The following is a 21478-nucleotide window of genomic DNA, read 5'->3' as shown; positions in this document are numbered from 1 at the left end:
CCTCCATCTTCAAAGCCGGCAACAGGGAGTTCAGTCCTTCTCATGTGGCATCGCTCCACCCTCTTCTTCGGTCTCTCTCTTTCACTTTTAAGAGCCTTTCTAATCGCATTGGGCCCACCTGGGTGATCCAGGCTACTCTCCGTATTTTAAGGTCAGATGATTAGCAATCTTAATTCCACCTGCAACCTTCATTCCCCTTTGCCTTGTAACATAACCTATTCACAGGTCCCAGGCATTAGGATGTGGACATCTTTGGGGGTGGGGTGGGGGTAGCTGTATTCTGCCTATCACACCTTGCCACTGGGCCTAAGTGGGATTCTGATCCAGAGAAGCTGGGACAAACAGCAATGTCTACCTACACGTGAAAATGGAGAAAGTAGAGGGAGATTCTGGGGGAAGGGCGTTTGTTAATGAAAATCACATGGGTCAGAGAAAGCGGTGGTGTTGGGGAGAAACCTATGTCAAATGTTGCCGTATGTAAGTTCCTAAGAAGCTACCATGAAAATAACAGCTGTTTCTACAGATCACAGTTTATCTGCACTAGGGCAGCTTGCTGTTGCACAGAATCCTGGTGGACTATGCCTGGAGTCCTGAACAGTTGGAGACATCTCTGAGTCCAGTTGATGGTTACCTGGCTTGCTCCCATCCTTGCATAATGGTGTGTTTGCTGCGTCCACACAAGGCAGCTCTTGGGGTATCTACCCACGGCCTGAGCTCTGCCCTGAGAGCTGCGCAGAGAAGGCTGTTGTTTCTCACAGGTCAGCCCTTCAGCTGCTAGAAGACGGACCAGGTGTCTGTTGCTGCTAGCACCACTCTTTTCTAAAAACCTCTTCCCAGGGCTTCCTATAGTTCCTCATAAATAATGATGTTTCCACCCTTCCCCACCCTGGTCACTCTCTTTTGGGCATCCTTTAATGTGTGAAGGATTGGGGGCATGCGGGGTATGGGGAGAGGGGCACCAGTCTTCTGGTCACAGCATTTAGGGGCTACTCTAATGGAGGTGATAATCCAGCAACCCACCTCATTCGTTTCTTGGCCTTATTTACTTGGCCACCCTTCTAGACAGTGTGGAGTATTATCCCCCTCTCTTACAGGTTATCTATCAACCTATCTATCTGTCTATCTCAGATGTCTTTAGATATTTGATTTTTTGCCCCCTCTCAACTTATATCTTCAGCAGCTCCTCTTGCCTCCTTAGCCCTTACCTTGGGCTGGGGTTGGGGCTAGGGCTGGGACCGGCCCCCCAGGCTCCCAGCTAGATGGAAATCTTTCTTCAGTCTTTGTCAGATCCAGCATCTCTGGCTCCTCTCGTTCTTGGGGTAATTGCAGAAGGGCCTTTGACCCTGCTGCTCTCACTCCAGCACTTGACAGCAAGGACATTTGGACCCTGACATTTTGACCTCCTTGTACACTTAGATCCTGAGAACTCTGCCTTGTGAATATTCTCTGCACCAAGAAATCAACAGAAGCAGAGTCTTTTCAGAAGTTTCGCAATGAAAAATACCAGAAGAAATAATCACCCTAAATAAAACCGCCAGAAGCTAAACATGCAACTTGTGAGGAAGATCTTTGGTTTGCTGAATACAAAGTTGCAGAGGCCAATATAATGACTCCAACATAAAAAGACCCTATTAAGTGAAGGATGTGGAGAGACTGGGGACCCCCTTCCCACTCCCCCTAATCCTTCACACATTGAAGGATGCCCAAAGAGAGTGAAAGGATGGGGAAGGATGGAAAACCACGTCATTCATTAACAGGACCTATAGGAAGCGCTGGAAAGATTTTACTAGAAAAATAGAGAGGCCTGGACAGGACCACCCCCCTTCAGCCCTAAAACGGAGGACCACAGTGGTAGGGGTGGTGGTGGGGATCCTGGAGCAAAGAAGGCTAGAGCCAAAGAGGAAGGAGGTTGAGAGAAGGAACCGCCAAGAAGAGAGACCTGGGAATGTCTGTTGAATTGGGAATATTTTTGGCACCCTAATACCATCCAGCATTTTTTAAATGTTTAGCATGTGCCAGGCGTTGTGCTAAGTACTTTCCAAACTTTATCTCATTTAACCCTCATAACAACATAAGAGGGCAACATTATGATTATTTTCCCCACTGAAGTCCAGACAGATTGGACACTTGCTGGAGGTCCCACAGGAAGTGACACAATGCAAATGAACCCAAGCTTCCAGAGTTTCTCTGGAAGGCGGAGGTGTTTCACTGATCGTCCTGCACGATGTGGCATTCATTCCAACCACTCTCCAGAGACGGCTCCACAAACTCCCAGAAAAGACTGGAGTGAAGAGTTCTCCAGGCTGGGTGCCCCCCGACCCTCCCACAGGCTCTGTGCCAGTGGGCAAACCTCCCCCGTTCCAGCTGTTCCAGGACAGAGCCCTGGGCAGGGCTGAGCAGCCACCTGGCCTCGTCCATCCCAAGAAAGCAAAGCTGGGAAATTCCCCCTGCCTGTCCCCGCCCTGGTGCCTGCATGTCCTGCCTCTGTAGCCGGGCCAGGGACAAGCGTGTGGGCTCCAGGTACAGAACTCCCGAAGTCAAGGGTTTCAGGTCACACTGGCAAATCATTTTGCGAGCAGATGCCACGGGTCTCTTCTCGGACTGGGCAGCACACAAGGTCAGCGTCAGCAGATCTGACCCTAAAAATAGGCTCTTGGATGCCAGTCGGGGTGGCTGGGTGCGCTGCTGCCACACGCCCCACGGACCAGCACCTACCGACCTGGCCAGGACCTGGTGCGCAAAGGTGAGCCCCTTCGGTGGGAGGCCGGCACCTGTTGGGTCCAATCAAATGTTCTTTGGGGGCCTGGGTGTGGGGATTAGAAGACCCCTTTCCACCCTGTTTCTGGAGCGGCAGAGAACAGCTGACATCTTTTCTGTTTGACAGGCTTCTTCTTGCCCCGTCTTTCCCTAGAGACTCCAAGAAATTTTCTCCACTTCCCTTCCTCTAAATCTAGGCTTCCAGTTCAATGACCATTTCTAAAGGATAATAGGGCAGGTTAAAGCTCATTGGGCCCTTCTGAGGCCCTGGATGCATTGTATCGCATATCATATTCCAGCAAGGTTCTCCATTTATCCATTTAGCCAGTAGAGGGGAAAAAAATCTCAGCGGGAGGTGGGGGCGGAATGGAGACACCCGTAGTGACTCACATCAAGCATAGGGCAGCACAAATTACAACTAAGTACTCCAAACCCCGGGGATGAGAACTCTTCCTGTGTCCTGGGTAACGCTGAGCATCCTTTGGACAGAGTGACTATTTTTGAAGCTTTTCCCAGTCCTGGTGGGAGGATGGGGTTGGGGATGACTGCTCTGGTAGAGACGGGGAGACTGGGTCACTGAGGGACTTGGCCTCTGGACCAAGACAGCAGCGCGTGTAAGCAGGATGGTGGGAAGATGTCTTGTGTCTCAGACCAGGGCTCTCCCATTAGATCCTGGGCCCTTGTCCTGAGGCCCCAGTGGCCCCTCACGGGCCTGGAACCCAAGGAGTGGGGGGCTCTGACTGTTCAGAAAAGCTGAAAACATTCCAAAGGGAAAAACTGCTGAGTAAGATGGGACAGGGCATGGGGTGTATGTGGGGCGGGGTCTCCTCGCTTCCGATCCCAGCATCTGAGGGGCTCTGGTACTCAGTGTTTGTTCTGTTGCCCTTCCTTGTTCTCTTCATGGCACAAGCAGATTGTTCCCACCAAATGACATTTGCAAATAACACCTGAAGGGCTTCTGACTGAGTCCCGTACAAGGGAAGAGCCTTGGGTATTGTCGGGGCGGGGGGGCAGTGGGACGTGGGAGAGGGTCTGAGGAGTGACGGGAGGTCGGAGGCTCTTCGGGGGCAAAAGCAGATCTGGGCTGAGGGTGAGGGGGGGACATTGGTCCTCTACCATCTGATAAGCTGAAGCCCTCACGGTGGACCTTTCGGTCCTGGGGTGGCACTGGGTTGGAGGGAACTGAGTCCTGACGGAGGGTGGAGTTCCTGTGGCTGTTGACAAACTCGAGGGGTACAAGGACCAGAGAGGGGCCCTGAGGCCGGGGGCTTGGCTGTTAGTGTTCCCTGCAACCCTGGTGATGCCCAGCTGGGTCCACTTGGGGAGGGGGCAGCCTGACCTCCACGGAGCCAGGGTTGGCCTTCCCCCGACGCCGTGCAACCCCGTGAATCGTTAAGGGGCCCTGGCTGACCGTGTGCCAGGCACGGTTCCGAGAGCTTCCCTTCTGAGTAGCAGCTCATGTACTTACTCCTCAGAACTGCGGCAGCCCTGGGCGGGGTGTACCTTGTCGACGTCGCTTCAGATGAGGAAACTGAGACACAAGGCCGTGGAGTGCTTTGCCCGACATCACACAGCCCAGACCGCAGTGAGGCCAGTGCGCCTCAGGGCCTGACGGCAGAGCCACTGAGCTTGGGTGTCCCTCCCGTGGGGTGAGCTGGGGGCGGGGGCACGCCTCTCTCTCTCGCTTCCCCCCGCTGCCTGAACTCCCACCTGGGCCTGGGGGCGGCCTCTCCAGGTCCCGGTGCCGGGGAAGCCGGGCTGGGGCCGCGCGGGGGGTAGCTGCGTTAGTCCTCTTCAGCCTGACTCCAGGGCACGCACGTGGTGCTTGACTTTTCGCTTCAGGTGAGCCTTGATGGTTCTGGGCCTACCACTTGCGCAGTAAACAGGGGATCAAGTCTCATCACAGCCTGGCATGGCCACCAGGTATCAACAGGCTGGAGAGAGACCTTACTCCCCCTCCCAAAAGCCTTACCTGTACTTCACCCATGAGCAAAGGCGCCCCATCACTCAGAGGAGGATGCTCAGACTCATTAGCGCCCTGACCCATTTGCCACAAGTACAAAAACCCTTGGTCCCTGCCAAACTGCTTTACCCCGCTCCCTTACTCTCCCTTAGCTAAGTGCTAAGCTCAGCACTTAGCTCCCAACACAGCTGGGAATTCCCCACCCGCCCCCGCCGCTCCTGTCCCCCTACATGACATGCTCTCCGAGTCCACGTCCATGTGTTAAGGACTCATGTTATCCCCTTTAACCAACAAGCAGGGAGGCGCCGATGTTATCCCCATTCTGCAGATGAGGAAGCTGAAGCCTGGGTACGTGAGCCCCCAAGGCCGGTGAGGGCTCTTCCACAACTTCCCACTGCTCTGGGGTTCACGTGGGGAGGGAGGTCTAGGCCCAGGCCCGCCCTCAGGAACGTATACCTTGTGACTAAGATACAGTGACCTATCTAGTGGCCTGGGTGCGGATGCTTGGCTGCCTGGGTTGAGGCCCAGTCATACCACTTACTAGCTTGGTATCATGTGACTAAACTCTCTGACCCTCATTTTTCTCATCTCTAAAGTGGGGGCAGCTATTCCCTATCGAGGAGGTTTTGAGAGTAGATAATCACCAGGCACACGTTAAGAGTCACCGAGTATACTGGTCATTTCGCTGGGTCCTGCCAGGGCCTGGGTTTCTCAGTGAGCTTTTGTGGCATCTTTAAGAGGTGGGAGCATGGCCTACAGCCTTCCCAAGGTCCAGAGCCTGCCCCGTGCAGCACTGAGACACCGGCCTAGTGAGTAACAGTGGTGGGGACAGGAAGTGAGAGGTGGTGAGACCATGGTGAGGGCTGCACCCCGCCAGTCTACCCCCCCATCTTTCTCCCACACAAGGAAGCCTAATGTTCTGAGGTGACACAGAGTGGGCAGTGATTCTCAAAAGAGCGGGGCTAAAAGGCCATCTGTTCCTGAATTCATGAGCTGTGTAATTGCCTGCAGTGTTTCCACCACAGCTGGCCTGGTCAGACATCATGGCCTCTTGTCTCCTGACCCAGAGCTTCCTCAGCCCCACTGGGCCGACCACAGAGATCAAGTCCATCCCGGTCGGCCGCCTTGTCTAAGAAGGAAGCCACATGTGAGCATTCAGCCCCCTCACAGTTTCCAAGAGGCCCAACTCTGCCAGACTGAGATTGGAAAAATCAATTAGGAGTTCATAAATTACCACCCCGAAGCATTTCGAAACCATCTGAAGAGTTAATCAAACAAGTTAATGACATCAACACCATCTTAGAAGAAATATTAAATTACCTCTTTAAATGAAGTCATTTCTGTTTTTTAAATAAAAGGGTTTTCTATTAATTCACATAATTGCCTCCTATTAACATACTTGCCAGAATCCAAAAGAAAAAAGTATCTGTTAAACTTGGATTGTGTCTGATACATTAGGAATTAAACTATAGCAACAAAAAATTCCTAGGGTTTTTACGGCCAGGTTTTAACTTTTTAAAAACCCCACAACTTTTATTTCCTAGTTGGGATCGTTTTTGTAGATTTAAGATGAGTAAGGACAAGCATGACTTGCAGTAAATTAAAAATATGTATATGTATATATGTATACTGCTGCCAAATTCTGCCCCTCCACGTACCCTGGCAGTAGGTATTACTCTCCTAATAGAGTAATTTTCCCAACCACAATAACATTTGTACCCTCCCTCTTCTTTCAAGGCACATTCCAAACCCAACTTGGGTGGTGTCATGGAAAAAATGTGGTATGCATGCAACACACACTAACTTTCCCCCATGAGCCCAACGCATTAAGGAACGTAAATATGTGATATCCACAGATACAGAATACCTTCAAAGGAAGAGGACACATTTTTAAAAGATTAGATTATAACTGCTCTACTAGACCAAAAACTTGAAGAAGGCAGAGACCTTTCTGGCCCAGCCCATCCCTGGTGCTGAACAGAGGGATGTGAAGGCATGTGGGGGCAGGCAGGGCCAGGCCGAACATCTGAGGTGAAGTAAAAAACAACAAGGGAATTTCCTGGGTCCAGTGGTTAGGACTCTGAGCTTTCACTGCGGACAACTCGGGTTCAATCCCTGGTTGGGGAACTAAGATCCCACAGGCTGCACACGTGGCACGGTCAAACAAACGAACAAAACAAGGCCACTTCCCATGCCCACTCATGACCCACCAGAGCACCCCTGATGCTGGCTGACTTAGCCTAAACCAAGACCAAGGTCAGGAAAGTCAAAGAGCCCCAAGGGATGGGGAGGGATGCTGCCCTCTTCATCTGAGGTCTGCCTCCAGTCAAAGGGGAAGGAATCTTCTTTCAGAGGTAGATTTACCCCAAAGCTTCAGAACCCCTTGCACCAGCCTCTTCTAAGGCCCTGCACCTGTTTGTTTTTCTTTTTCTTAAAGAAATGGTATACATTTCAGGAGCCATAAAACTTGACTTCCTTCTGGTTTCCCGGGAAGCACTGAGGGATTAGAACGACTTTGTGACACGACCTAGGCCTGGTTCTGCCACCAGAGGGCTCAAGGAGGACACAGGCCCGCCTTTGGGGAGCTCACACTGACTGGGAGGGCGCTCAGTGCCACATGTGATGTAAAGAACACCTGGTTAGGCCTTGTCCTGAAGGCCTCCTTCCCGTGCCTCATCCCGTAGGTTTAGGGTGGGCATCTGCTACATCCAGAACGGTTCTCAAATACAACTTTCACAGGCTCTTTTTCCCCCTCCATATACTCAAGTAATATATGTTCAGCACAGAGATTTATAGAGAAGATGGTTCCTTAAAAAAAAAGAATCGCATATAATTTTTCATCATTCTAAAATAAACATAGAGCCAGTGTTAATATTTTGGTGACATGTATTTTTCTATAAGAACGGAATCAGACTGTCCACGCTGCTGCATAAACTTCTGGTCTCTTCTCTCTACCAGCACAAGCCTCTTCCCCTTTGATTTCTCAAACCCACCACGAACACAGCTGTCTGTCCTAACAATTTCACTGAAGGTTTGGGGTGACAAAGAGAGGGCTGACGCTGCCGGGGGCGCCGCAAAGTTAGGCATTAGGGTCACTTTTCTCAGGAGTCCCGTGGCTGTGTGCCCTGGATGCTTCTCACCTGGCTGTCTCTGGCCCCAAGCCCTCCCTTCGCCACTCCACAGCAGGGTCCCTCACACCCCTTCTGGGGATGTTCTAGAGGCTTGGAACGCCCCTTGGTTTCTTGCACAGAACAATTTAGCTCTCTTTGTTCACTCCATCACTTTCTGAATCACGCTTTAGGACTTACCTTTTCCCCAAGAAAAGGATCCTTAAATTGTGTTTTTTTTGTTGAGCAGGAGGCCTGTTCTGTGGCTCACACTCCTGGGCATGGCTACCCGGCCAGTCTCTGCAGGCTCAAGGGGTCCACTTAGGGGTTTAAGTTGCCCACTCAAATGAATGATGCATCTCTCCACTGGGCTTCTCCCATCTTCCACCTTAGAAAGCAAAAGAATTCAGGTTGGGTTTTTGTTTGTTTGTTTTTAAAATCGCCTTTACCTCTCTTGTTACAGCTCCATTTTATTAAAGAAGAAAGCGAAGCTCAGGGAGGATAAGACGTGTAGATCTGAGTCCTCAGTGACTGCTGGGGCTCTGAGAGCAGAGAAGAGCCACAAGCCAGTGAATGTGGGGAGAGAGGGACAGAGAGGTAGAGGAGCCCCAGGAAAGAGCCAGGTCCTGGGAACACGTAAGATGGAGTGAGAAGTCACAAGCAGCTTCCAGCCCAGACTGTTCTATTTGGCCAGCATAGTTAAAAAAATATAGACATGGTTATTTATTATAAAATAGGATTATTTATTAAAAGAATTCCAAAACAGAAGACAGGAAAAAAATCTCCCTGAGTCCTGCCACTGTCCACAGTATTGATCTTTTGCTGGGTTTTTTTTTTTCTAGTTAAAAACAAGAACAAAAATATACAAGTTAGTTTTTTTCTTAATTGAAGTATAGTTGATTTAGAATGTTGTGTTAGTTTCAGGGGTACAGCACAGTGATTCAGTTATATACTATATATATATATATATATATATATTTGTTTTTTTCTTTTTCAGATTCTTTTCCCTTATAGATTATTACAAAACATTGAGTACAGTTCCCTGTGCTATACAGTAGGTCCTTGTTGGTTATCTATTTTATATATAGTAGTGTGTATGTGTTAATCCTAAATTCTATAAGGGTTTTTTTTTAATATATAAAGTCAAATCATGGTGTCAAAACTATATTTTTGAATTCAGATTAAAGTCTTTCCTCACTGGGCAAGGGAAACCTTTAACCAAACACGAGCTGTACCACTGAAAAGTCTGAAATGGAGTCAGGATAGGGATCCCTATTTTGATTATTCCTGGATATAGCTCCTCAAAGGCAAGGGCACTGTTTCACAGAGGAAGATGGCACTCCAGATCTTATGGGTCAAGTAACACTTGGCCCTGCATTCTCTGTTATCACAGTGTCTTTAAATGCTTTAAAATTAGCAGTATCTTAGTTTGGGTTCCCTCAAAGGTGGACGCTGAGACCAGAGTTTGGGAACAAATTGTTTGTGAGGTGTTCCAGGAAGCAGGTAACTCCATGACCAGCACAAAGACCAGAAAACAGCCTCAATCAGGGAAATACAGGGGCTTGTGTGAGGAAGACTTTTGTGTAAGGGAGCTGTCCACTTATACCGCAGTGATCTCAGCTGAGGAATGTGACACGACAAGGATAGCCTGTTACAGCTGCCTGCTGACTTAAAATTTTAAAATCAGCAGATTTCCCACAAAACTCTGGCTTTCTGACTTTTCATAAAACCATCCGACCATCTGGGCTTGCATTCCCACATGGAATGGCAAGCTGCCACCCCCTTCCGTGGGGGCATTTGCTCTCTACTCTGCCACAGTCCCCACCACTCCCTGATGCCTCCTACCTGAGGCCAATAGTTAGGTTCTTGCTTGTTTGTTTTATTCTTTAACACCCAATGCACTTAACTCCTCTGTGTTACCTGCCTGGCCCGTCCAGGAAGGAGCCTGAGTCTGCTATCCTTTGAGGAAGAGGCAGGCTGCTGCTGCACATATAGGCCATATAGCCTTCAAGTTGGCATGTGGTTTCCTGGGACCAAACCTTTAAATATGAAGCTGTAACAGGAACCTGGAGGCCTCTCTTGACAACCTGCCCAGCTCTCATTATGACATTTAGCCTGTGATTGATATTGTATGTGTCATCAAGACCTTGGCAGTTAATCTCTAGGTCGAATCTATGGAAACCAAACAGAACAGATTTGTCTTCCCCTTCCATTTTGGCTGTGATCTGGGAAACAGACACTCCCGGCCTTTCTGAGATTCAAAGATCTGGGAGCCATGCAGAGAGGGATGCACACAAGCCGCCTTCAGGATTTGGAAAGATTACAGGTCTGTGGTTTCTGGACGGCTCTGTGCTTTGTTCTCGTACCCCATCCAATCTGCATGCTGGAGGATAATAGATCCCAGAGCTCCCTCTGCGTGCCAAGCCGCTCTGGGTAGACCACACCACTTCCTCTTCTGTCTGGAAATCCAGCCGAGGCTTTCAGCACGGAGATGGGGATGGGGATGGCTCCTTCCACAGTATAATGAAGGAGGACCAGCCTCCGCAAGGGTGAGGTCAGCTTCAGTAATACAAGGAGGCGGGCAGAAGGTTCAGCATGCAGTTACTCCAGTGTCTCCCTAAAATCCCTTCTTCTGAAGCCTCCTTTGGTGGCAGGCAGGGTTCAAAATGGCCCAAACCTCTAAATTTAGGTAAATGGTGCCCAGCTTTGACTCCCTTGGAAACAAGAAGAGCTGGTGCCACAGACGGGCAGAACTCCAGACTTCTCAAAGTCAAGGCGCCTCAGGCCTGCAGCGGGGAGGGCGTGGCCACTCTCAGGAGACTGAGGTGTCTGGACTGGCTCTGCTGTAGAAGTTTCAGACCATCCCTTAAAATAACACCTCCTTTGGTGACTGGATATGCCAGCCGCCAGGCCCCAGAGTGAAGTTCGGGTCTGAGCAAGTCCCTGCTGCAGAGGGCTGTCCATCCTGTACTCTGTTCCTCGCTCACCTTCCCCCGCCTCCAAATTAGCCCAAGGCTCCATCCTGCCTCATCAGCTCCAACTGAGCCCCTAGCACAGGCCCCCCAGTCTTACTCGTTCACCCCAAGTCACTCCTTCCATTCATTCACTAGGCCATCCCCTCATTCACCTTCTGAGCACCTCTTATGTGTCAGACACCGAGGCTGAAAACAACATGAAAGAGCATCTTCAAGGAGCCTTGGAATAAGGCTGTCCAGCCCTTCCCTCGTCCCAGTCCCACACCCTTACTCTGGGCTAAATACCTGGGTCTGCACGTCAATGAGAAGATGGAAAGCATATTGAGCACCCTTCCTACCCTTCTCTTGACTCAACAGCTCCTTGACTCTTTTTTTTCTTTTTTTTTTTGGCTGCGTTGGGTCTTAGTTGTGGCACGCAGGATCTTCATTGAGGTATGCGGGCTCTTGGTTAAGGCGCGTGGGCTTCTCTCTAGGTGTGTCTCGCAGGCTCCAGGGCGCGTGGGCTCTGTAGTTTGCGGCACGCGGGCTCTCTAGTTGAGGTGCACGAGCTTGGTAGTCATGGCGTGTGGGCTTAGTTGCCCCGCGGTATGTGGGATCTTAGTTCCCTGACCAGGGATCGAACCCGCGTCCCCCGCATTGAAAGGCAGATTCTTTACCACTGGACCACCAGGGTTAACCCAGCTCCTTGACTCTTGAACCACATTCTTGGGCAATTATTATCAAACTTTAGTGAGCAACAGACTCACTTGGGAGCTTGTTAAAATACAGACTCCTAGGCCCCACTCTGGCCTAGGGTGCAACCCAGGAGTCTGTATTTTTAGCAAGTGCCAGATGATTCTGTGGGAGGTGGTCTTTAGATCATGCTTTGGCAGACTCCAAAGAAGGGTGGCCTCTGTAGCCCATGGCCCCCCCACACCTCAACTCAGGATTCTGCAGGAGAAAGTCACAGATCCAGGCTTCCCTCCAAACACTACTAGCCAGTGATCCTTTAATTCATCTCCTGTGAACTTGGGAGAATCAAATTTCCCAGAGCGGTGGTTTCAGCATTTTCCTGTTCTTTTTTTAAAAATTTAATGGACAATTTCAAACACAAAGAGGAACAGTATGACCTTGCAGCCATCATCCTTGGCAAATCCTGCCTCATCATACCTCCACCTATACCCCTCTCTCCGACACAATATATTATTGTATTTTCCAATAGTATTATTTTTGAAGCAAATCCCAGACATTATATCATTTCATCTGTGAACATTTTACTACGTATTTCCAAAAGATAAGGCCCTGAGGTATAATTTAACTGTCTTCTGAATCTCCTGCAAATTGGTTGCTAGATCTAGACTCTGAGGACTCTGTTCAAAGATCCAGGTCTTCCTTTGGCGAGGCTCCTTTCGTGGTAGCGGTGGTGTGTTCCTCCATCAGAAGGCCCGTAACGTCTGACGTCTCTTATGCTGCCAGCAGTCAGTGCTCAGTGCCTACATCCATTAGCTCATCGGGTATTGTAAAATGGTGCTTCCTTCCTTCTTTATTGAAGTTCTTCTATAAAAGAAAATTTCCCTCATCTATCCAGTAGTACAGTTTGCATCCAAAAGGAATGACAAATGCTAGATTCCTTCCTTCCACTGGCCTGTCTTCATAATGAGCTGACTCTCTAGCATCTTCCAAAAGTGAATAATTGTTTTCAGTATCATTATGATTTAAATGTTTGATGTGTTTCTACTAACTGCAGTTATTTTTATTATTCATGCTCAAATTGTCCCATTTTTGATAAGTGGGAGCCTCTTCAAGATGTGTTCTGGGTCTTTTCGATAGGATCCTAATGGTCTTTGAAGCTACTGGGGCTTTATTACATTCTTCAAGTCCCTGGCCTGCCCCTCCCCACCCTGCATCCTCCACCCCAACCCCTACCCTCTGGGCAATTTTTTTTTTTTTCTCAGAAGACTTAGACCATGTGTTATAAGCATCCTCAATTTACAGTTTTCCTCATCTCCAAAATGGAGATAATCATGGTGCCTGTTTCTTAGGGTTGTTAAGAAGATTAAATGAGTTAATAATTGCAAAGCACTTGGAACAGTGCCTAGCACACAGTAAGTGCTACATATTTGTTACATAAATGAGTAACGTTCCCTCCCCATCACTCACCTGCACTCACATTTCTCAGTCACTCCACCCTTTCCCCCTTCCCTCCAGTCTCCCAGCAGAACGAGTATAACCTCCCTTCCCAGGCTGCCTGAGTGTATCGGTCACTCAGCTCACGGAACACATGGTGCCCAATTCCTCAATGAATTCATTTCTTCGGGGACAATAGAAACTCTTCACCCATATTCCACCCGCAGAGCCTGACAAGCTCTGCAAATACACGTTCCAATCTGCAGACACAGCTTTCTAGCTTGGAATGTCTCTTCCAAACCCCTGGTAAGCTAGCAAAACTGCCAGCCTCCTAGTGTGAGGGCAGCCAGCGTTGACTTCAACTTCCTAACAAGTTGACAAACCCTCACACAGCCAAGTTTCCTTCCACCCCAAGACTTCCGAAGCCCCGGAATGTGTGTGGCTGCCCAGACCACACAGGCTCTGGATTTCCAGGTGTGCCCTTTCCACTGGATGACAGCTCTCTGCAGACGCTGAATACCACAGGCCTGGAATGGCAGGGACCTCCTGGGCCTTCTTATTCAGGTTCTAAATGGCCTGAGCCAGCAGACTCCGGTCACATAAAGGAAAGAACAGGCACCAAAAAAGGGGTTAAATCTAAAAGAAAGGGGTTAAATCTAAAATCTAAAGGACAGGCAGCCTGCAGGGATTTCTTAGACCTGAAGCCTGTTTGTGTCTGCAGCAAATGCCCACTTCAGAGGGTGCCCAGCATGCTTGCTTTGCAGGAGAATGGAATCTTGGGGAAGTGCTGTTTAACTGCTATCATGGCCTTCCCTATTGACCTCTGTGGCCTGGGATGAGGAAGCAGGAGCATAACAGGCTGGGGAAATGCCAGCTTATATACCCTCCTCTTTTTTGTAAAGCCCATTCCCTACCTCTGTCCCTGCTAACCGCAATCCTGACCCTCTTTCATGACCAGCTGCAGAAAGGAAAGAAAATCCCTTGGCTCCAAAATGACATCCAGAGAACCGAAGACAAGCCTCAAGAATGCTTACCCGTCTGCCAAGAAGCTGCTGCCGAAGGTGGAGGAGGAGGGGGAGGCTGAGGATTACTGTACCCCCGGAGCCTTTGAGCTGGAGCGTCTCTTCTGGAAGGGCAGTCCCCAGTACACGCATGTCAACGAGGTCTGGCCCAAGCTCTACATCGGCGATGAGTAAGTGGCGAGGCCCAGCCTCACCTTTGGTAGCCAGCCCTCCCCAGGGCACAGCCCTCGCCACCTTCCTGCCATGAGCTCTTGCTTTTTAGGTTGGTTCTGAGAGAACTCTATTAGCTAGGGCTGGGTTTATTTTCCTATCACAGAAAACTCAGAAAACGGGCTTGGGCTTCCCTGGTGGCGCAGTGGTTGAGAGTCCGATGCAGGGGACGCGGGTTCGTGCTCGGTCCGGGAAGATCCCACATGACGCGGAGAGGCTGGGCCCGTGGGCCATGGCCGCTGAGCCTGCGCATCCGGAGCCTGAGCTCCGCAACGGGAGAGGCCACAGCGGTGAGAGGCCCGCGTACCGCCAAAAAAAAAAAAAAAAAAAAAGGGGCTTAAGCAAGATAGAGATTGGTTTCTCTCTCACATAAAAGAAGTGCAGAGGAAGGCGAATTGGGGCTGGCGTAGTGACTCCAGGGTCACCAGGGGCTCAGGCTCCCAGGCTCGGCCTCCACCATCCCCAGGGTGTGGTTTCTTCCTCCAGGGTTGCTTCAAGGTCTGACACTGCTAACAGGGACCCTGCCATCAACTGTAGGATCCAGACCACCGGAAGGCTGAAGGCAAGGAAGAGGAAAAGGACATCTTCCTGAAGGGAAGTCCCACCCAAGACTTCCCCTGCCCTTAGCTGCAAGGGAAGCTGGGAAATGTAGTCTTTTATTTTAGATGGGTATAAGACCAGCAAGAATAAAGTCAGTTCTCAGGTGGGTGGCATAAGAGCACATCACCATATGTGTCAGGAAGCACGGTAGACCTAGCAAAGTTGAGGTCACTGTCCCCTCTAGATTTTTATAGTCACCATTCCCCACTCTTCAAACAATTAGGAACTGCCTACTGTAAATAATAATAATAATTGTACTTATTCTTTATTGAATACTATGTGCCAGGCACTGTGCTAAGCATCTTGCATGCATGACCTCACTTTATTTTCACTACAGCCCAATGAGAGGTCATCTAATTACTCCCATTTTAAAGACAAGGAAACTGAGGCACAGAGCAGTTAAGTAACTGGCCCAAGGTCCACAGCTCAGTAAATGGCTGAGAGCTGGGATTCAAATGCCGTTTGGCCTAACCCAGAAGCTTTCATCCTGACCAGCACTCCTGCTCCTCCCGCCATTCCCCAGGATTCCAGCTCATGGCTCATCTCTCTGAGATGGTGCAGGACCACTGCATGTGTGACTTTTAATAAACACCTTGCTGCTTAAAAACCTAGAGATAACTGTCTAGTCATGGGAAATCAGGGGCAGAACCCCTTTTCTTTTTTTTTCTTAATATTTTCAAATGGAAAAAGTTACAAAAATTTTATGCCCTTTTACACTAAATTAAACTAAATAGAGGGTTATAAAAAACTGCATAATCTCCCTTTGTCCTCTCTTAACTCTGCCCTGAGTAACCAGCATTAAGCTCACTTTATGTATGTTATTGCAAACATAAGGAAATATATGCATACATTTAAAGGATTTTTGTGTGTGTGTGTGTGTGTGTGGTACGCAGGCCTCTCACTGTTGTGGCCTCTCCCGTTGCGGAGCACAGGCTCCGGACGCGCAGGCTCAGCGGCCATGGCTCACGGGCTCAGCCGCTCCGCGGCATGTGGGATCTTCCCGGACTGGGGCACGAACCCGTGTCCCCTGCATCGGCAGGTGGACTCTCAACCACTGCGCCACCAGGGAAGCCCAATATTTTTATTTCTTTTAAATAATTTTTAGCAGAAAAAAGGAATTATACTCTTCTGTACTTTCAATATTCCTTAGTATAGCTGTACCATAATTTATCCAATCATTTCTCAGTTATGAACATTGGAGAATGTGGGTTCCCCTAAATAGGGACTCTATTGTTTACTTTTTAAAAAACAATAGCTTTATTGAGATATAACTTGCATTCCATAAAATTCACCCTTTTAGAGTGTACAATTCAGTGGTTTTATTATATTTACAGAGCTGTACAACCACCAGCTAATTTCAAAGCATTTCCATCACCTCAAAAGGAAACCCTGAACCCGTTAAGTAATCACTCTCAATTCCCCATATTCCCCCAGCCTTAGGCAGCCAACAATCTGCTGTTTCTATGTATTTACCTATCCTGGACATTTCATATAAATGGAATAATAATAAATGGCCAATTGTGACTGGCTTCTTACACTTAGCATACTGTTTTCAAGGTTCATCCAAGCTGTAGTGTGTATCAGTGTTTTATTATTCTTTATTGCCAAATAATCTCTGTACTATTTTTGCAACTTTTCTGTAAGTCTAAAATTAGTTCAAAATAAAAAAGGCATGCATACACTTTGACCTCAAATATCGCTTTCAGAAATGTGACTTACAGAAATAAGAGTACCAATACACAAGGAAATATGTACAATGTTTATCATTATTTGAAGTAGCAAAAAAGGGGGGGAAATCTGAATCTCTTATCTTTTAATAATAAAATATTACATAAACGTAGTAACTATATTGTTTTCCTATTTTAAAAGTAATGTAAACTCATTGTATAAATATAGACCTCTTAGCTTCCCTATTTGTAACAGGTTAACAAGAGAACCTTCCTCATAGGATTGTATGGATTGAGATAATATATGTCAAATATTAGTGCAGTGCTTAGTACAGAGTAAGCACTGAAAAAGTTTAGCTATAATAATAAAATAGTGATTAATGTAAGGAAGAAAACTTTTAAATATCTCAAAACAATCACCCAAGTCCATCACGCCAAGCCTACTAAGACTGCAGTACATTTCCTCCTACACTTTCTACATGATACATTTGGTTTTAAATTCTTTTTATATAGTTGTGACAATATTGATTATTCATTTTATCTTGTCTCTTTTCCACATAGCGTCATTCATAAACTTTTCCCTTCCTATATACTTCTCATATATTTCATTATAATATAATAGTAACTATAATTATATATGTATTATATCAAATGGATAGAAGATCATTTATTTAACCACCTTCCCTACTATTGGACATATCGGTCACTTTCACGTTCTCACTTTTATAAATAATGCTGCAGTGGACATCTTTACTCATAAACTTATTTTTATATTTAGGATTATTTCCTGAGATCTGACCCTACAAATGGTATAAATAGGGGAAGGAGGATTAAGATTTAAAGATTTACACTGTCTCTGTGTCTTTCTCTGTGCTGTTCCCTTTGCCTAAAATGCCCTTCCCTTCACCTCATCTCCGTGTCCAGATTCTATGCATTCTTCAAAGTCCACTCAAATCACTTCTGCCATGAAGTTAGCTTTCCCAATCCCCATGGTGAGAAGTAAGTTTTTTCTGTCTGTATATTACATACTACATTTACCTTCCCTACAGCTTATAATAGTAACAATAGCCAAATTATATTGGATTCTTACCATGTGCCGTGCCCTGTGCTAGGCATCATTGAACCCCCCTAACAACTCTATGAAGGAGGTACCATTATCTCTCCCATTTAACAAATGAGCAAACCAAGGCTCATGGAGTTCATCCATTTAGTCAGTCAGTATTTACTGGGCACCTTGCTAGGAGCTTTGGGGGATACAAAGAGGAAACTGAGGTTCAGAGAAATTAAGTGACCAGCCCAAGGGTACACCACCAGGCAGTGGCAGGATATATTCTCAAACCAGGATCAAGAAAATGTGGTCAGTCAGATAAAGAAGCTGTTTTCCAGTTGAGGAGAAGAGATGTGTAGACATGTAACAGGGAATAGAAAGAGAAATAGGTAGTGGGTTGGAAGGAGCATGGGGTTGAGTCTTGGCTCTGCCATTTACCAGTGTGTGATTTTGGACAAGTTATTTTACCTCTCTTCCTCTTCTATGGCAACAGTAACAAGGCTTACCTCACAGGTGAAGATTAAATGAATTAAAACAAGTGAAGTGCTAGAGTAGTAGCTGCCACATAGTAAATGCTCAGTAACTGCTTGGTATTATGGATCTGAGAAAGCATCATAGGAGTGGTGAGTTCTAAGCTTGGCTTTGGAAGATGGATAGGATTTCAACAGAATTCTAGGCAGAGGGAACAGGGTGAGAAAAGGCATGGAGGTGTGAACAAACAGGGTGATTCATCTGGAACATTGGGGATGAATGCAGTAGAGAATGTGCTTCCAGAGGGTCTGAGATTAAGCCAAGTTTTACTACTGTGTGATCAGCTTAGACTTAGCTATGCTGTGATGACGGGTATCCCCAACATCTTGTTGGCCTACCAGAACAGTGGTTTACTTCTCCCTCATGTGACATGTCCATGGTCTCTCCACTCGACTCCAGGACTCAGGACTCAGCCCCTCTCTGGGATATTGTCAGGCTCCCGGCAGAGGGAAAAGAGAGACATGGCAAACCACAGACTGACTTGGAAGTGACACAAGACACTGATGCCCACATTTCACTGGCCAAAGCAAGTCCATGCCAAAGCCTCATGACAATGGGGCAGGAAAGTGTAACACACCCCTCCGGATGGGCAGCAAACATTCCAAAGGGTAACACACAAGGTACCACAGCCACAGTCGTCTCCAGGTGCAGAGGCTTTGGGTAGGTCCTTTCACCTTTCTGGGCCTCAAAAGATGGTTACTGAGAGGATTAAAAGAAATAATGGAATGTGAAAGCATTTTGTAAATTATGAAGTAGCAGACAAATGCAAATGTTGTTATTATTGCTACTTAGTGAGAAAGAAACCTGGGAAGGTAGGTCAGGGCCAAGGGACTTTATTCAGGAAGCCACTGAGTGTCTGAGCAGGATACAAATGGCCTAGTGTAATAGAGTGACAGACAGTAGGGTTTGACGCAATAAGATATGCTTACTTCCTTGACATCTGACCATAAGTTTGCTTCCTTCAAGCAAGGGAATGTCACTGCCCTTTTGACTCAATCCAGCTCTGCCTAATTGAGCCCCCAAACAAACACACACGCACAGTCTAGGCAGGCTCCACAGTCAGCGTGTGTGACCTGCGTGCACAGCCCAGGAGAGGACCAAGGTCAGCACCCACCTGACCTTGTCCCCATCTCTGCTCAGGGTCCCTCCTTGACACCCACTTAACAAGGTTAATGAGACTCACAGATGCTTACTGAGAAAGAAGTTAATTCCACCATCAACGCAACCACACCAAGGTTACAGCCTGGCTGAAAGCAGGCACAGCTGCCCGCGTCTCTCCGTCTCTTTGTAGGTATTGGCCAGAGCAGTGAAATGCTCATAGCTGGCTCCTCATGCACGAAGCCTCAGTTTTAATTTGATATTTGCATTTAGGTTGAGTGTTTCCTTCCCTAAAAGCGCCTAAGATCCTTAAAAGCCAAGGATCTGAAAGTTAAGGTGGTTAGGATCCAGGAGTGAGAATGGGTGTCCTGAGGCAGCTAGCGCCACCGGCTGCTCCTGAAGTCTAGACCAACGATGCCTGGGACCTGCTGGGCACCAGACTGACCCCCAAGAAGCAGCTCACTCTTTCCCCACTCCTCTCTCCTCAAGCACAGAATGGCTGGGCATCTGCTCTGGAGCCACAACGTCTGGGTCAAATTACTGGTTCCCACGTGGCCTTGGGCAAGTCACTCAAGCTTTCGGAGCTTCAGTTTCTTCACCTAGAAGATGTGGATTCAATGGGTTAATACATCTGATTCTCAGCACAGTTCCTGGCACACCCACTGTGTGTGAACTATTAGAGATCAGGCAGCTTCTGGAAATCCAACTCACAGTGTGAGACGGAGGTAAAGAACAGTCACTACACTTTGCCACTCAGCGTTCCTCTGCTAAGGGCAGCCTTGGGACAGAAAACACCCCTGGTCAAATTTCTCCCAGGAGATGCTATCATGAACCCAAGGCCAGCTTGGAAGGAAGGAAGTCCCTCTTAATGGGCCTTCTCCAGCCTACTCCCTCCATGGATGCTGTCCCGGCCTTCCAGGGACCCGGGTGGCCTAAGGCCTGAGGGGGCAGTACCACATCAAAGCCTCACACGCTTGTGGGTTTCAGAACGTCTAAAGCATTTTCTCAATCTCAGCTTATTCCAAGGGGATCACCAAATGGGATGCCTGGTGACTCCAAGTGTCTGTTGCTTACCAGCCTGAGGAGAGCAGAGATGTCCCCCCCATCCTCCCACCCACTCCACCATCACCACAGCCTGGCGAGAAGAGGCCACTGACAGAGGGATGTGGCTGGTGTGAAATGTGCTGGGTCAGCGGTGGGGGTCAGTGCAGGCCAGGCAGCTACCTTTTGGTGGCCTCGTGGGGAAGTCTTCCTTGCTCAAGGGCTCAAAGCACAGCCACCCTCTCCCACCCATTTCCTACAACTTGGTAGGCGGTCTGAATCTGCAAGTGGGAACCTTGGGGACAGTGTGGAGTAGAGCGAAAGCCCTCCAGCAGGATTCGGGGCAGAGAGTTCAAGCCTCCAGTGTGGGTGGCCATTCCGTGTGGCCTTTGGCAAAACATCTTATTGTTCTGGGACTCAGTTTCTTTATTTGTAAAATAAAGGGATGATTTCCAACGTCCCTTCCAGCTCTAAAGTAAAATTCTTTAAGAAATGTCTTATTAAATAAATTAGGCTTTATTAGGCTCAAGCACGTACTTGTTTTACTACTTTTAAGTCATACAAATTAGATTCAAATTAGGTTAACCAAGGGTTGCCCTCCAGAGAGCCAGGGACCGGCATTGATGATGAGATAAGAATAATTCATCACCTCTTATCAATCAGCAGTCCCTAAATGGGTGCTTCAGAAGTGCTTGAGGATGCTTGAAAGCACTAAATTTCTGTAATTTAAATATTCTCACTTTAATCTCACTCACATCTTCCATTTTCTGAGCAAATTCTTTTTTCTTTCTGTCTTGCTTCTCTCCAGTAGTCAGCAGGAGGGGAAATATCCTGGCTACCATCAAAGAGATTGTAAAGTCCCAGGCAGGACAGGCTCCCCATAGTAAGGCTTGGTTGCAACAGGATAATTGAGAAATCTCTCTTCCCTCTCACGATAGAGGCAGCCCTATAAGCCAACACCAAGGCTCTGCGAAGCTGCTCTGCCTCTGCCTGAATGGTGGGAGCCCTATTTTTATTATAACTACAGTTGCCTCCAAGGTCTGGCTTTTGGGGTCATCGACAGCCAGCAGCCCCTCCCTATAAAGCCTGACTCTTCAAATACCTGGGCCAGCTCCACCCAGCCTGAGCTCACTTGCCAGGGGCCTCTCCAGCTCACCCTTTCTGCTTTTCTGCTCCCAACCAGACCGACAGCCTCTGAAGCCAGTGGCAGCTCTGGGGCTGGCCTGTAGTCGAAGAGGCTGGAGAGTGAGATGAAGGCAAATCAATGGCTGAGACGGTCCTCAGCTCAAGAGAGGACCTCTCACTGGTGCACCTGGACAGCTGCAATCTCTCCCCCCAAAAAAGAAAGGACTA

At 48.1% G+C, this 21478-nt stretch overlaps 1 protein-coding gene across 3 annotated transcripts in view; it reads left to right on the top strand.

Moving 5' to 3' along the window:
* Positions 1 to 2669: 2669 nt before the first annotated feature.
* The window catches only part of DUSP29 (dual specificity phosphatase 29), a gene marked incomplete at its 5' end in the record, with an annotated part of 38308 nt that continues 19499 nt past the window's right edge, over positions 2670 to 21478 (top strand). For 2 of the 3 annotated variants that reach the window (XM_082673138.1, XM_082673140.1), the window contains 2 exons: positions 2670 to 2743; positions 13867 to 14100. In XM_082673138.1, coding sequence (XP_082529264.1) covers positions 13901 to 14100 — 200 coding nt within the window. Of the gene's footprint in view, positions 2744 to 13858; positions 14101 to 21478 lie in introns of those variants that run through there. The other variant, XM_082673139.1, reaches the window with a different exon arrangement.

This window comes from Grampus griseus, assembly GCF_964374135.1.
Source record: "Grampus griseus genome assembly, chromosome: 16".
NCBI classification, from domain to species: Eukaryota; Metazoa; Chordata; class Mammalia; order Artiodactyla; family Delphinidae; genus Grampus; species Grampus griseus.
This window is presented reverse-complemented; position numbering and strand designations above follow the sequence as displayed.